The sequence below is a fragment of the Malus sylvestris genome, chromosome 7 (genome assembly GCF_916048215.2).
Source record: "Malus sylvestris chromosome 7, drMalSylv7.2, whole genome shotgun sequence".
Classification (NCBI taxonomy): domain Eukaryota; kingdom Viridiplantae; phylum Streptophyta; class Magnoliopsida; order Rosales; family Rosaceae; genus Malus; species Malus sylvestris.
Window position 1 is genome coordinate 30,337,805 of NC_062266.1, and position 16,678 is coordinate 30,354,482.

A 16,678-nucleotide genomic window follows, 5' to 3' on the forward strand; every position below is an offset into this window, starting at 1 on the left:
ATGAATTCCAACTTTGGATCCTCTTCGGATTCCAACTGAGGGTCCTCATCCAATTCCAAATTGGAAGAAAAATGGGCGCAAATGAGATGAAAAGATGAGGAGTCTGATGAAAAAGTTCAAGTAAGGTGCAACAAACAAAACATAGCAGCAACCATGGCTGCGACCATGGTGTGTCAACCAACTGAGGAACAACCTCAATGGGGTGGCTGGCTCTGTTGCTGGTCCCTCTTACAAACCACGAAATAGGGCGATGATGCATGCCAATCTGATGAACAACTACTTCAACCCCAACTCGGTGTACATAGAAGAGGATTTCAGAAGTCGCTTCCGAATGAGGCATCATGTCTTCGAGCATTTACTTCGTGATATCCAACAGGTCAATCCATACTTTCGACAGAAGCGGGACATAGCAGGCCGCCCTGGTTTCTCACCTCATCAGAAGGTTACTGTTGCACTCCGAATGATGGCCTATGGCTCCCTAGCTGATTCGATAGATGAAACCTATGGTATATCTGAGTCTACATGCCTTGATACTCTTGAATAATTCTGTGACACAATTGTTCAGGTTTACAAAGACGAGTACCTCCGCGAGCCAAATCAAGAATATCTAAATCAGCTCATTCGCAAAGCTGAAGACTGTGGGTTTTCGGGCATGATAGGGTCATTAGACTGCATGCATTAGGATTGGAAGAACTGTCTCATCGGATGACAATGAGGCTTATGCGAAAGGTCGAGAAAGTCAACTGTTGTGTTAGAGGCGGTTGTGACAAACCCTAACCCGAAGACTAGGACGTGCTGGCCGTCACGTTTAGGGATATTTTAGTACTTTCACGTCCTCGGAATTAAAATTCCGGGACAGGCTGTGACAGGTTGCCTCATATGACACATAGGTATGACATGCTTTCTTTGGAGTCCCTGGATCCCAAAATGACATTACAGTTTTTGGGCGTTCACCATTCTTCAATTGTCTGACGGAAGGTAAAACACCTCAACTTGACTACTACAGAAACGGTCGTCAATACAATATGGGGTATTACTTGGCATATGACATCTACCCAAAGTGGGCGACACTTGTCTAAGCAATTCCAAACCCTAAGAATGACGCGGAAAAGTTGTTTACCTTACACCAAAAAGCATACCAGAAAGATGTTGAGAGAGCTTCCGCTATTCTACAAGCACGGTGGAAGATCATCAGCAAACCAGCAAAATGGTGGGGTTGAGAAAATTTGGACTCAATTATGATGTATTACATCATATTACACAATATGATAGTGGAGGATGAGCGAGATGGGTATATTGATGGAGAGTCTGATGATGACCAAGAATATCCAAATAGGTCAAAAAAGGCTCGTGCAAAAATATATGATGGGCCTAATTTGCCTTTCAATTCAAGAACTGGTAGTATCTCTATAAATGAGTATATGAGACGCTATAAAATGATACATTCCCATGCCACAAATAAGTACCTACAACAGGATCTTGTTGCACATCTTTGGGCCAAAAATAGCATGGAGTAGGCATTTAAGTTTTATGTTGGTTAATGTTATTTAATGTTGTTTCATATTGTTTAATGTTGTTTCATGTTACTTAATTTAATTTAATGTTGTATAATGGCTTAGGAAATTATAGGGGAAAAAAATAGAATTTAAAAAATATATGAAACAAATTTTGTAAAATAGAAGTTATAGGAAAAAAATATAAAACAAATTTTGTAAAATAGAAGTTATAGGAAGTTATAGAAAAAAATAGAAGTTATAGGAAGTTATAGAAAAAAATAGAAGTTATAAGAAAAACATTGTGTAAAAATAATAAAAAAAATAAAAATAAAACTGTAAAAAATAAAATAAAATAACGACTAGCTGACAGCTAGCCGTTGCATTTGAAATTTGGCATAGAATTCATGTCGGTTAGGCCATCTCCAACCGAAGGGTCCAGAGGGCCAGAGGGCCGAAAATAGTCCTAAAACCGTCTCCAACCGAGGGCTAGGCCAGAGGGTTCTGGAATCTGGGAGGGCCCCACGGGATCGGAGAGGGTTGGAAGGCTGGAGGGCTGGCTGGCTGGCTTATTTTTTTTTTAATGTTTTCTATTGTTGTCGGTTAAAACCGACAACATTAAAGAGGTTTTTTTTTTTAAAGTTCTACTATTAGTGTCGGTTATAACCGACACTAATAGTTTGAATGTTTTTTAATATAACGGCTAGTAGCCGTTGTATTATTAGGTCTTTTTTTTAATGAATTTAAACTTTTTTTTCCCTTTTTTTTCCTTTTCATATTAATCAAATTTTGTTTCATATTTTTTTTCAATTCTATTTTACAAAATTTGTTTCAATTTTTTTTTAAATTCTATTTTTTTTCCTATAACTTCTATTTTACAAAATTTGATTCATATTTTTTTTCCTATAACTTCTATTTCACAAAATTTGTTTAATAATTTTTTTCAATTCTATTTTTTTCCTAGGCCATTTATACAACATTAAATTAAATTAAGTAACATGAAACAACATTAAACAATATGAAATAACATTAAATAACATTAACCAACATACAATTATAAATTATGTTTGAATTTAAATTGTAGTTTTTAAATAATAAATTATGTTTGGCCCTCGGTTGGAGACGGTTTTTTGTGACAGGGCTAAAACGAGCCCTTTGGCCCTCTGGCCCTCGGTTGGAGACGGATGCAAATATGGCCCTGTACTGTTCATTAAAATATTAATATCTTGGGGAATCTTGGAGGGCCAGAGGGCTCAAACGAGCCATCTGGCCAGCCCTCGGTTGGAGATGGCCTTATATCTGACAGGAATGCTAGAATTTATGGCTCAGCCCGAGACTGGCTGGATTGGGCCAGTCGGTTGGCCCTTTGGCCCTTTCAGATTCCGTGGGGCCCACGAGCCCTCTGGCTTAGCCCTCGGTTGGAGACGGGTTTCGGGCTATTTTCGACCATCTGACCATCTGGACCCTTCAGTTGGAGATGACCTAAAACGAGTCTTCTGTCCCTCATTCGGTTGAAGATGGCCTTATACATTAATGGACTCCAAGCAATTTTGGTCCATTAAACATTGGACATTTAGGGGGTGTAGTCAATTTAGATTTCATAGGATTTTAATACTTTATTTTAAATGACAGATTTCAAAGGATTTTAATAGACTTTACAATTCTACATGGATTTTGGCAGATTTATATAGATTTCTATGGATTTGTATGGACTGTCTTCCATGGATTTCTTAGGATTTTCAAAAAGAAAATAAATTTTTATGTAAAAAAAATTAAATAAAAAAGAGTGATTCCATCCCTTCAATTAACAAAAATTCAAGAAATCTCTTTCTTCCTCTGCCCATTTTCCTCTCTTGTGTGCCTTTCAATGACTTCCAAAGAGAGTGCCTTCCAATGACTGAAGCACCAAAAGCCAACAATAACGAAGAAAATTCGGTACATAAACCCATGTCTTTGGCACGAAAATGTGAAGCTATTTTTTAAGTTATTTGCTATGAAATTTGAAGTGAGTATTGAATTTCTTAGAAATGTTGGGCAAGTTGGAATATGGGGATTTGGAAAAATGGAGGTTTTTGTTGGTTTCTGTGAAGTGGGTTTTGGATTGGAATATGGGTTGTGATATTGGCTTGGTCAATTTTGATGATTTGAGTGTGAATGGATCCAAAGGGCTGCCACAAAATTCTTGCTGTACATCTTCTTCTCTGCAATCACCTTGGCCTACTATGTATTACAATCCATCACCTTGGATTTTGTTTGTTTATAGTTTGAATAGTGAGGTTGAAGGCGATGGTAGGGAAGGGAGGGACGCGTAAGATGAATGTTCATCTTCTGTGGTTGCGTGAAAAGAAATCTGAAGGGAGAGGTTGGATTCTTTATGCTCTTTGGTATATATACCACATACCTTCAAATCTATCTAAATTCTTCACTTATTAAAATCCTAACAAATCTTTGACATTTTCACTACACTTGAATTTAGATGTATTCTTTAAAATTGTAATTGACTACTCTTGGATTTTGATGTATTCTTCAAAATCCTTTTTAAATCATAATTTGACTACACTAAGATTTCAAAATCCTTTAAAATTCTTTTTTAAAATCTAATTAGCTATACCTGAATTTTGAAGTCTATTAAAATCCTATAAAATCCTAATTTGACTACACCCTCCTCAATTTTAGGCTTGTTATTCCTTATTTATGTCCTTATTATTAATAAATTTGTATTAAATTTTTTTTATTAATTTTTCTAATTTTAAAAGTAATTTTCATTAATCTAAAAAAAACAGTGATCGTCAATTAGTTGGATGACTTTAGGGTCCCGCAGAATCAACGGCGGAAGATTGATAATCAAAGTGATACAGCATATCAGCGACCGCAGTGGAAGATTCCGTCTTCATTATGTTAGCGTACTTTTTGCCACTGATCTGACACATTGTGCGGACTGAAAAGGACTTGGATTGTCTGCACTTTAATTTTGATGCCCTACTCGTGTCCTTCTGTTTTTTACTCGTGTCCTTCTGTTTTTGTGGTCACGGTTAAGCCATATCAACATTTTATATTATTATTTTTTTTTGTTTTATTATTTTTATAAAAAAATAATATAAAATATTAACGTAATTTAACTATGACCACACAAAACAAGAGGATACGAAGAGGGCAGGGAGGGCAGACGATCCAAGTCCGACTGAGAAACAAAGATTTTCTTCATTTAATTCGGGTGATATTTTAGGGTTAGGGCTGAGAATACAGAAAATCGGAGGAAATGGCAGGTGAATTGAGCATGTTCAAGCTCGTGAAGCCAAGGCTTCGTCCCCATACTACCGATGTCCAAGCCACCGCCGCGTGGGGCGTCGCCGCCTTCACCGGTGCCCTTTGGCTCGTCCAGGTCTGTAAACTTTCATCCCTGTCGCTTCGATTTTCCACGCGCTCTGTTGGATCGCGCCTTTTTATCTTCTTGTGGAAATAAATCATTTCTCGTGTGCAAATTTGATCAAAGATTGTCAAAAGTCCATGTTTTTTAAACAATTGTAGCACTGAGATTGCGGATGATGAATCCATTTGCATGGAAACGGAGGATTGGACGGCAGATTTTACTGTATTTCTGCGAATTTGAATTATTTTTGCTAGAATTTCTGGTTCATTACTTTTAATTATTGATAATTATTAATTACAACTGATTCCCATGGGTTCAAAATTTCAAATCCTGATGAATGTGTTTTCTGATTGAGTAATGTGCTTGTTGCCGAAACTTTAATCGTTTATAATTTCAAAATCGTGCTATACTGTTTTCCGCTGAGAAGGTACCGGGTAGCACAATTGGAGATTTGTTTTAATTTGCTATGTGTGAAAGAATTACGATCATTAGCAGATGATCATAATCCCGTAAAAGTAAAGAATTAAAATCGTTAGCCAGGGAGCACCATTCGTTGGACTCCTGCCGGAGGATGTATTTGAGAGTTATGTTTGGATGAAATCCATCTACAATTTGGTTGCAATTTATCATGTTTTCATTATTAATTTTCTCAAATTTCGACCTGTCGGAAGTTCCATGAACTTCTCCGACTTAGCCGGAAGGCGATGAGTTTTTGTAAGCTCTTGTTTTGTTTTGCACTTTCCCAGAGCCTATGTTTGCATCATTGTTATTTTGCGTTTATAAGTTATTAATCTAAGAATTAAGTCTAATATTTTGTAATTTTGTTTTGCAGCCGTTTGATTGGATTAGGAAGACCTTTATTGAGAAGCCAGAGCCCGAAGCTAAGTGAGGAAGGGAATTGAACATTCTGGTAAAACTTTTCGGTTTCTGTTAAGTGGATTGAGCTTTGTTTTGATGAAACTACCAAGTGGAAGAGTTTATGCAAATAATCATGTACTTTCGTACCCTTGATCATCATTAATTACATGTTGATCATTGTTAATTACACGCAAAGGCCTTTCTTTGCATTATCTTACCAATTCCAGGGTCTTTGTTTGTGCATTCTTGCAGTTTACTTTCTTATCTGTGTTTTGTTTGGCATGTGAATGTGATCTTCTAATCCTCTATAAACAAATAACCATATGAAATTCCACACATTATGTAAATGAAACAAGCATTCCTTGGCCATTCGTCTTGCAGATAAATTATTGTCTGACACATCTGCAAAACTTATTTATTCTTTCCTGATTTTAACGTAGTTACTTTTGCATACATGTTAGACAATGATTTGCATTTTTAAGGAAAATAGCTCATTTACGTGTCAGATAGTGATTTGAAGCCAAAGAGAAATGACTCCTTAATAGCCTTTTGTCGGAATTTGGGAGTTTGTAAATCTCATTTGCATATTAAGGCTTATGAGTCGTGCTCTCCTAAGGTCCTCATTATGAGAACTTGTGAGGATCAAATGCATATTAGCAAAAAATTATATTAGTTTAGATTAAGTGGTTTAAAATATTTGACACTTAATAAAGTAAAAAAAAAAAAAAGAGTTTTCTAATGGTTGATAGATTTTAAGTTGGTTTTGCTTTATTAATAATCTTGTGGGTTTTAATCTATTATAATCTTGTGGTTAATATGCATTTAGTTCTCAGGTCTTCAAAATGAGGACCTTAGGAGAGTAAGACTGTAAAGCTTATATAGAATAACACTCATGCAAGAAGAAGTGATTTTCGCACTTTTTTTTTTTTCTGCATTTCTTCTCCTTTGTCTAATCTTGGGATTGAACAAAGAAAAATCAAGGGACAGAAATAAAGAGAGAAGTACAAAATGGGTACCCGACCCAGTTGGGATAGGCTATTTTTTTTTTTTTCCAAAGATAGGCTATTTTTTTATTTAATTTTAAATAAAATTAAAAAAATAAAAAGGAAAAGGCAAAAGCGTGCGAAAGTGCACAGTTCCGAACTCAATCTATGGATTCCAATTTCCCATTCTAATTAGGTTTTGGTAGTTGGTAGGTAGACTCGAGAAGGCGCGTAACTTGACGCGCCAAACTCCAAAACGAACGTAAGAAATAGAACACAAACAGAAAAACCGAACCCTAAAACACACGCGGCACAACGTCGGCCGTCCGATCTCCAGATCACAGTATGATATAGTCTAAAAGTTTGTTCGCGTCACCGAAACAGACCAGGACATTTTGCCGGAAGCAAAATAAAGGGGAGGACTTTCGACAGTCCCAATCTCTCTCTCTCTCTCTCTCTCTCTCTCTCTCTCTCTCTAGGTTTCTTACTCCCCTGTCGATTCGGTTTCTAGGTTTTCTGGGTTTCTTTCCCTTCGATTCACTGATCAAAGGGTGGATTTTGTTAGTCAATTTAGAGGAAAAATTGCGAATTGGGGGGAGATGGAGAAGGAGCTTCTGGAGTTGTTTGACGCCGTGAAGAAGACGGCGGACGCCGCCACATCTTGCGACGGAGGAGCCGAGGAAAGCCAATGCCTTGAGGCCTTCGAGCAGCTCAGGAATTTTCCCGTCACTCATCAAATCCTCGTCTCAACCCAAGTACGTTCCTTTTTCTTTTTGTCCCAAATTTAATTTGAATTTATATTTGAATTATTTTTTTGTCAAAATATTGTTTTGATTTTATTCTCCGCTGTTAATTCAGTTACACATATCTAGATGACATGAATCAATTTTTTTTTTATCTAAAAGTTTAATTATCCTTTTATTTTCTCTTGTTTTTTAGAAAAAAATTGGTAGACTAAAACAATTTGAACGTATTATTCATAGACCAGAATTGATCTTCCATAAGAAATAAATCTGCAATTTCTGTGTCCTAATTTGAAATGTCACATTGGTCTGTGGATTCAACTTTTTTCGTAAATTTTGGTTTGCAGTTTTAGCTCTTAGAGACGTAGATATTAGCAGCTTTTAAGATTAAATTGAAGTTCAGTATCTAGATGATGTCCTGTCTATGGCCAAGAGGGGTTGTTTGTTTAGTTGTAGATAGGGTTGTTTGTTTAGTTGTACATTGTTCTGCGTTGTCTAAATCTTTTTCTATGGGGCATGGGTGAAAAGACATGAAATTGGGTTTGAGGTTTGTTCTGACCTTTGATATGTAAATTTCCAGGTTGGGAAGCGTCTTCGACATCTCACAAAGCATCCTAGAAAGAAAATCCAGTCTGTTGCTTCTGGCCTGTTGGATAAATGGAAAGAGATTGTTATGATCGAGGTAGAAAAAACTGCGAAAAATGTGAACTTGGAGAGAATAGACTCTCTAAAACGTGATTCTCCACGTGCTGACAGCCCCAGGCCTGAGAAGGTTCAGAAGACATCTGCTGTGAAGGTTGAGAAGGTTTCCAAGGCTGAACCTGTTGAGGTTAAGAAGGTTGATCGTGATGTCAAACCAAGATCTGAGAATGCTTATGGTTCCGGAGCTGTCAAAACAGAAAGGAAGGTTCCAAATCCTAATCCTGTCAAGACTGAGAAAGCTGCTTCAGCGGAGACTGTTAAGGTTGAAATGATAGCCAAAGAAGTGAAGAAACCAGCACTCAACTCCTCTGATCCCCCAAAGTTAACCTCTATGATTAAGTGTAATGATACAGCTCGGGACAAAGTAAGGGTACTGCTGCATGAGGCCTTGTCAAAGGTTGCTGCGGAGGGTGATGAAAGGTTTGCCGATGAGGTGAATGCAGCTGATCCTATTCGAGTTGCTGTCACTGTGGAATCTGTGCTCTTTGAGAATTGGGGTGGTTCCACCGGCTCTCAGAAGGCTAAGTATCGATCTTTGATTTTCAACCTGAAGGACCAAAAGAACCTAGATTTCCGGAGAAAAGTTCTGCTTGGACATATCAAGGCAGAGAGGCTTGTGAACCTGTCAACAGCGGAAATGGCAAGTGATCAGAGGCAAGAGGAGACCAAGAAGCTTGAAGAAAAAGCATTGTTTGAGTGCGAGCGTGGAGGTCCACCAAAAGCCACAACCGATCAATTCAAATGTGGTCGGTGTGGGCAGCGCAAGACCACCTACTACCAAATGCAGACCCGGAGTGCGGATGAACCTATGACAACATATGTAACATGTGTAAACTGCAATAACCGTTGGAAGTTCTGTTAGGGATTCTTGTAGGAGCCATGGCCATTTTATTGCCATTTTGACGTCGTAAGTTAAGAGTCATAAGACGTGCAGTTTGTAGCGTGGTGGTGCGATTAGGGCAGTTGGACGAACGGGAACTAGTCAGGACGAATGATTCCCATTCGAGTATTGTAGCATGTAGAACTCTTTCTTCAATCATGTTTTCATGTTCTAGAGTTGGTAGGCTTAGTTTGTTTGGAGATGCTTTTATTGAATCGACGCTCTTCGTTTCTTTCACTTCACTGATGATTCATAATTTCATATTGCTGTGTTATTGGACTGTTATTCCAGCCTAGGGATTGTGGTGTGTGTTATTTTTGTTGCGAGTTGCCAAAGGAGGTTAGTGACAATTTTGATGTTGAAAAGGTAGTGATCTTCAAGCTCTCGTTTTCTCTTTCTGTAATTTTCTTTTGTTTTCGTCCCTTGATTCTTTTTGGTATATTCAATTCGAATATTGGAAAAATTGAAGAAAAGGGGAGTGCATAAATCGTTTTCTTCCAAACATAAGCTTTTGTTGTTGGTTTGCTTTTCGCTGTGGAAGCAAGTGCTTTTAAACAATATTGCAACTTGCGAGTGTGTTTCTTCAGCAGAACTTGGAAGCGCATAAATTGGTCCTACATAAATTGGGACAATTTGAACCACAAGTGCTTTTATAATCAGGAAAGCACTAGAAAACAGTTGGGAGCTTTCTAGTCACACTCAATTTTTGTCTCAAGACATCCATAGTTCTGCCGAACATCAATGATAAATTCGGTGGATAATACCGAATGTGAAAGTATTTGAAAGTGATGATTCGGTGGGTTCTTGCCGAATAATTTATAATGCAGTAAACATCGTTTATTTTGGAAGTGCTTTTAGCCTTCTAACCCTCCCTTGCTTTTACATACAAATTTTTTTTTGAGTATATCGATATTTTTACACTAAGAAGAAGAAAAGTTCGGTTAAGCCACACAATGTGCAACCTAATTAGATATCAAATTCATCATCCACGAGACTTCTAAGTAAAAGGAACACCACCAGACCGTAACTTTCAAGTAAAATGAATACCATCAGACCGTAACTTTCAAGTAAAATGAACACCACCAGACCGTAGTACTGAGTGGTTGCTTTTACATACAACTTAATAATTCTTGAAATTAAACCATACTATAAGGATCTAATGGCGTTTTGGATTCATTTCACACCAAAATTATCAAAACAACCGTTATATATTGGAACAAACACTGGACGAACGATTCGATTATTACAACCATCAGCATTCATAAATAAATAAGAAAAAAAAAATCACGATTGGGAACGTTCCTTGAGAGCCTGAAAAACCCTAGAGCTCTTGTAAAATATTTGAGCCCTTCTGTTGTAGTCGTCGGGTTCTTTGCCTTCGTCTTCCCCCATGATCGCCTCACGCTCCAAACACTCCAGAAGCTCCACCATTCCTTTATCGCCGCACTTCTCGCTCCACCTCCCTTCCCTCATCCACTCCGCTCCTTCTTCCGCCCTCAACTCCGCCTCCAACTCGCTTTCCACCTCGGTTGAGCATCCCTCGTCTCCGCACCTCACCGCCACCGCCTGTTTCTTGCGGTCCAAGCTTTCCTGCCTTAAGATCGCCCCATGGTTCTGCCAGTTCCTAAGTCTGAACCCTAAATTGTTGGGAGTTGCAGGGGTTTTGGCTATGCGTGTGGGGAGGATGGAAGGGCAGAAGTTGTGCGTTTTTGTGTGGCACAGAGAGAGCTCCATTTTTGAACCCTAGTTTTTTTAGCCAAAGTGGTTGGTTAGGTTGGGGTGGATATATATATATATATATATATATATATATATATATATATATATATATAATAGTATAGATGAAGTGTTGGAGGGGATGACAGGGTGGCGGTGTTCTTGTTGCTCCACGTGTCCAGTTTGGACACGTGACATGGTGGGGAGGCACGTGTTTGTTAGAGGTTTCGAGCATCGAGGTGATGCTTGCAGAGAGTGTGGGATGGTTTTATTTGGAGAGTTTTAACAAAACATTTTCAGTACTGTTTTTAATAAAAAATTATATTTTTATCTTTAACTGACATTTTTCACTATATCTTTAAAAATGGTTTTTCGTTAAATGAGAAGTTTTTTTGGACTTTTCGTTAATTTTCCTTTTTATTTGTTGTCCACGAGAAATTTTTAGTTGTAATGGAAATACAAGTGGTACACCATGTGTTGTAATAGGAGTGATGTGAAATTTTATTTTTTAAGTTATTAAGTTTTTAGCACACATATCCAACCATTTGTATAGTGAACCATTCTATATGCGATAACATTGAAAAATCTCTCATTGTCGACACCAAGAGGCACACTTTTCAAAGTGTCATGGCCCACGTCAGCCCTCCGAACCCTTGCTGATCTATTCTTTGTGCCCGATTCAAGGCAAAGACTTGATCAAAAAAATAAATAATAATAATTCAAGGGAGCGACGGTTAAATGTTAATCTGATAATAAAAATAGAAGAAACGTCTTACCAATTGTTCAAGTGAAGGAATACCTTTGGCATAATTGGATTAACAGTTTCCATGGTGATAGAGTAGTAGGAAAATAATTTTTGTTGTAAAAAACCTTAAGATTTAAAACCATGTAATGATGTTTGTTAGCAATTAAGCCCAAAATTAAAAATTTGTTCTTCCCTTAAGTTGGAATATCTATCCTCCCCTTAAGACATTTTTACTCAATAAAATCCGAGGAAGAATCAAAGAATTTAGAATAGGAGAAGTGTAAATAAACGAAATCTAATCAACAAGCCCCCTAATTGATACGATTGTTTATTTTAATTATTTGATTATGGATTTTAAAAATATATTAAACAAGTTTCCGATTTTATATGTATAAACAGCATAAAGTTCAGAAGTAAAAATGATTCTCATGTTGACATTTTGGCTAAACTCAATAATAAAAAAGAAAGAAACCAATGGTTTTAAGTCTCTCCTACCTAGGAAAGGGACTCGTCAACGAAGAACCCTAATCAGATAAAATGTCACGCTCTTTCCTTCTGCTTGGAAACTTCACATTTGAAGAGAATCCTGCTTTGTTTACTTTTTCTTTGTTTGATTTGATTGGAAATCTTGCTCAACTTGTTATTGATTATGTGAATAGGCAGGAACCAAATTACTACCAACCATAACTATTCAATGTATTAGAAATACGACTTGATACCACATGTGACTAATACATTTAGTTGGAGATTAAAGATCATTCAGTGTGCTGGAAACACGGCCAAATACACCATATATTATACTATGATGACACATGGTGTATCAAATCACTCTCCCGGCACACTAAAAAAATTTCCCTATACATATAGACGGGTCAAGCACGCTTGACGTCACCGTATTTGTATTTTCTGAAATCTTTCATATTCCTTGCCACAGTTTCCACGAAGAATATGACATGCGGATAAAACCTACCCATACTACGCTTTCAGTATTGACAAATCGATTTAATTTTTTGGAGGTGAAAGTTTGGACTAAGTCGGAATGGACCAACAATAATTTAGTTCTGAGCTCATCGTATATGAGTCGAGCTAAGACTCAAAAAATACCAATAAACTGTAGTGCAACTAGTACCGGCCACAAATCAATTTTTAGACCAAAAGAATACTACCGAGAGGGATTTTAGAATTTAGTGACTAGTATCTGTGTAATTAACATCAGACATCCAAAAAATTAGCAATAAATAATGAAGGATTCAATATATACAAGAAAAATGATAGTTCTGAAAATAAAATTCTAATTAAACAAAAAACATGATTGAAAAAGCCTAACAAAATCTCCTCTTTTTTTTTCTTTTTTTTTTCCTGTGTTGCAATGTGTTTCTACGAAATTGCTACTGTACTTTCAGCTGCTATGTTATGGTAATGAAGAAGATACATGCTACTCCTTATGTCTCTTCTCAGCTGCAATGGCAGCAGCCACAGAAGGTGGCAAATGCTGTAGACTTTCCGTTGGGTTCTCGTCGGGAATTTCAGTTGGCTTTTCGTTAGTTTCTGGTACCGGGGGTGGCACCGTTGCGAATAAGGACTCAATGTCTTTTAATGTGAAGAAAGGCTGGTCTTGGTTCTTCGTGTTCCCGATGAATGCAGTGCTGTTCCGGCTTCTGTTGAGTTTATATATACTCTCTTCAACCGTGTCTTTAACCTAACTCCAGAAAACGAATTAGCGTGATTAAATATAAAAAATGCACAGATAATTGTGTTCTCACAAGCACTTTCTAGTAACATGGTAGTGAATCTTAAAACAAGTTGTTCTACAAAACATAGAAGTATCCGAAGTTCAAGGGAGATGCACATACTATGAAACGATGAGCTATGGTCCTGCTTTTCTGTCCTATTCGGTGAACCCGGCTGATTGCTTGTGCTTCGACTGCTGGATTGAGAAGCGGCTCGACAAGGATAACATGCTTCGCTTCTAGAAGATTGAGGCTGTTGGCTCCATGTTGAATTAAGAGCAGTAACACTTGGAAAGATCTTTGCTCGGGTTTCTGTCCACGTAGCTTGTGATTTCCTTTTGAACCTATCTTTTCTCCTTTGAATTCGCTAATGGCAACTTGCGATTTCCTGTACTTACACAGCAAGCGTATTTAGAAAAAGGGAGAAGCAATTCCAAGTTCAGTAAATTTTATCTGCTGTAAATTCGGTAATGGCAACTTACCTTCCTCCTTTCATCCGAATATGCGTAATGTCATTAGCAGTGAAGGCATGCTCCAATGCGTTAATGTGTGTGGATGCTCAAACGTTTTCTCTTTACCCTCTTCTGAGGCATAAATAAGCATATACACAATTATACATGTGCATTGCCAACTAAAGAATCACCTTTGATCAGCCAGCACTTGGGGAAGGTTCACTTTTCTGAAGCTGCTCCGATGTTTTTACCACGTCGTTCATGTTTGGCCTAGACTTGGGGTCTGCTGCTAAGCATCGAATTGCTAGTTTAACTACTTTGCGAGTGTTACTCGAAGGGTACTGTCCTTCAATACGAGCATCAAAATTTTTGAAAACCTTGCGTTTGCTGGCAAGGTAAGGCTTGGCCCATTCAACTAAATTGCGTTCTCCGGATGGCCGGTTCTTGTCCACAACTGGTCTGCCAGACAACATTTCAAGCAGAACAACCCCAAAACTGTACACATTACTTTTGGCGGTTAATTGACCTAAAAAAACAAAAACACAGAAGGAATAAAAAAAGGATCAGAAGGGTGCGATATCATGCATTGTAGATCAAATCTAAGATAAAAATAATGCATTGTGGTAGCTGCAACACTAGTTAAGGTGAAGAGCGGTGGAGACGAAGCCTCTTATAAGTATAATCTAAGAAGAACAATTTGTTCCTACACGACAGTGACTGGAAAATGAACTACAAAACGAATACAAAAGAAAAGCTGGTCATTCCTTAAGGACTTTAGATGCTGCAACTGCACTAGGTATTGAGCAGAAACGAAGTAAACGGTGAGCGACACTAATCTGTGATGCATATTAAGAATGGAGAATGGCCTAATCCATGAAGTAATCACCATTTTATTGTAAAGATGATAGAAGAAGCGTAGCTCGGGTTTCAGCTGCAAATATTTGGGTTATTTTAAGTGATCAAATTGAACTGATCTGATTAATAAATAATAATAGTCTAATAGATGAACTTGATGGCCCAAACACAAAATATTGCAAGAAACAGAACATGGCCATTCAAAACGTAAACATGTTTTCCTCCTTTTTGGGCTAGTTTGCTTTTGTAAGTGAACTCAGTACTGTAAACTAAAGTACTTGTGGCTACATACTCAGGAGCTACATACCCATACGTCCCCGCGAGCCTTGTTGGGACATGGTTTCTATCACCGCCTGGCCAACCCTCGACCAGACAAAATCCAGAGAGTTTAGCATTGTACGTCTGTTGTTTTTCAATAAAATTTGATGTGTGAGCAAGTCAACAATAACTCTTCCAGAAAAAGAAACAAGAAAAAAAATCAATAATTAAAGTGTTTTTATCATGTCTAGTCCCAGAAATTGAACATTTCAATCAAAATGATCCTTGAAAATAGATCCTTCCGTTGTTCAATTTTTCTGTTACTGTAGTAATTGGCACCGAGTAGGACATATCCAATCATATCACGTCACGTGATTAACTATAAAAAACTATTTATTAATTAGAAAATAAAAGGGTAAATTATATTTTCATACATCAGGTTTGGGGTCTATTTCAATTCCTTACAACATCTTCAAAATATTTCACTTTTATACCTTAAGTTTCAATTTTTTTTTTCTTCCTCCCTCTTCTTTCTCTTGTAGACTGTGGGTCGCTGTGTGTTTCAATTTTTTATTTATTTATTTTTTTTTTGGGTGAGAAAAATCAGGTTTTGGGTTGGATGGGATGGGTTTTTGGATGGGAGGGGAGGTGAAGAGAGTGGAGGAGAGGGAGGTGGTTGGGATGCTTGGGAGGGAGAAGAGGAGTTGCGGGGGTGGGGTGGGTTTCTGCGTTTTTAAGTTTTTATCTACCTATGAGACAGATAAGGCAAGTCAAGACGACACCACACTCCGATACTTAGAAGTTTCGTGATTACGAGATCATTCTCCCACAATATTTCCTAATGTCATTTGTACTAAATCATTCACTCGTACTCACTAAAGGAGAGCTTGAACCTATGTACTTGTGTAAACCCTTCACAATTAATGAGAACTCTTCTATTCCGTGGACGTAGCCAATCTGGGTGAACCACGTACATCTTGTGTTTGCTTTCCTATCTCTATCCATTTATATACTTATCCACACTAATGACCGGAGCAATCTAGCGAAGATCACAAAAAGCGACCGTTTTCGTTACCTAGGATCTATCTTGCAAGAGAACGGAGAATTAGATGGAGATCTCAACCATAGAATACGAGCTGGATGGAAAGAGTGCATCCGGCGTGTTGTGTGACCGTCGTAGGCCACTGAAGCTCAAGGGAAAATTTTATAGGACGACAATAAGGCCAGCGATGGTGTATGGCAGAGAATGTTGGGTGGTGAAGCATCAACACGTACACAAAATGGGTGTAGCGGAGATGAGGATGCTTCATGGGATGTGTGGGCACACGAGAAAGGATAAGATTGGGAATGAGGATATCCGAGGTAAAGTAGGAGTAGCCGAAATTGTAGGAAAGATGAGAGAAAATCGGCTCTGGTGATTTGGACATGTGCAAAGAAGGCCGACTGACGCTCCGGTTCGAAGATGTGACTACGGGACAGAGGTTCAGGGCCGAAGGGGTAGAGGAAGACCTAGGAAAACTTTGGAAGAGACTCTAAGAAAAGACTTAGAGTACTTGGATCTAACGGAGGACATGACACAAAACCGAGCGCAATGGCGTTCTAGGATTCATATAGCCGACCCCACTTAGTGGGAAAAGGCTTTGTTGTTGTTGTTGTTGTTGTCACGTGGCAGACATTTGGCAGTCACGTGTCATATATGTGGCAGCCACGTTAGCATTTAACGGATCAATGGATGAAAAATATAATAGAGGTATTATTTTGAAATAAAATAGTACTTAAGCTATAAAAGTGAAATGTTTTAAAGATGTTGTAAGGAATTGAAATATAGCCCAAACCAAACTTGATGTATGAAAATGCAATTTACATAAAATAAAAATAAAAAGAAGCAGAACA

General features: G+C 37.8%; 2 protein-coding genes, 1 long non-coding RNA gene and 1 pseudogene across 3 annotated transcripts; 2 read left to right on the forward strand and 2 right to left on the reverse strand.

The window, feature by feature from the left end:
• The first annotated feature begins 4,630 nt into the window (after positions 1–4,630).
• LOC126629412 (uncharacterized) lies at positions 4,631–5,942 on the forward strand. Its single transcript, XR_007625756.1, has 2 exons — positions 4,631–4,875; positions 5,696–5,942. It is a non-coding gene; the product is annotated as an uncharacterized LOC126629412 (long non-coding RNA).
• A 953-nt stretch (positions 5,943–6,895) lies between these two features.
• On the forward strand, positions 6,896–9,264 carry LOC126629411 (transcription elongation factor TFIIS-like). Its single transcript, XM_050299450.1, has 2 exons — positions 6,896–7,459; positions 8,028–9,264. The coding sequence occupies exons 1-2, from the start codon at positions 7,304–7,306 to the stop codon at positions 9,009–9,011; spliced, it is 1,140 nt and encodes a 379-aa protein (XP_050155407.1). The 5' UTR covers positions 6,896–7,303; the 3' UTR covers positions 9,012–9,264.
• Positions 9,265–10,178: 914 nt separating this feature from the next.
• Positions 10,179–10,808, reverse strand: LOC126629560 (uncharacterized). The gene has a single exon (XM_050299638.1). The coding sequence runs from the start codon at positions 10,761–10,763 to the stop codon at positions 10,314–10,316; it is 450 nt and encodes a 149-aa protein (XP_050155595.1). The 5' UTR covers positions 10,764–10,808; the 3' UTR covers positions 10,179–10,313.
• A 1,901-nt stretch (positions 10,809–12,709) lies between these two features.
• LOC126630274 (uncharacterized) overlaps positions 12,710–16,678 on the reverse strand; it is a 50,096-nt pseudogene continuing 46,127 nt past the window's right edge.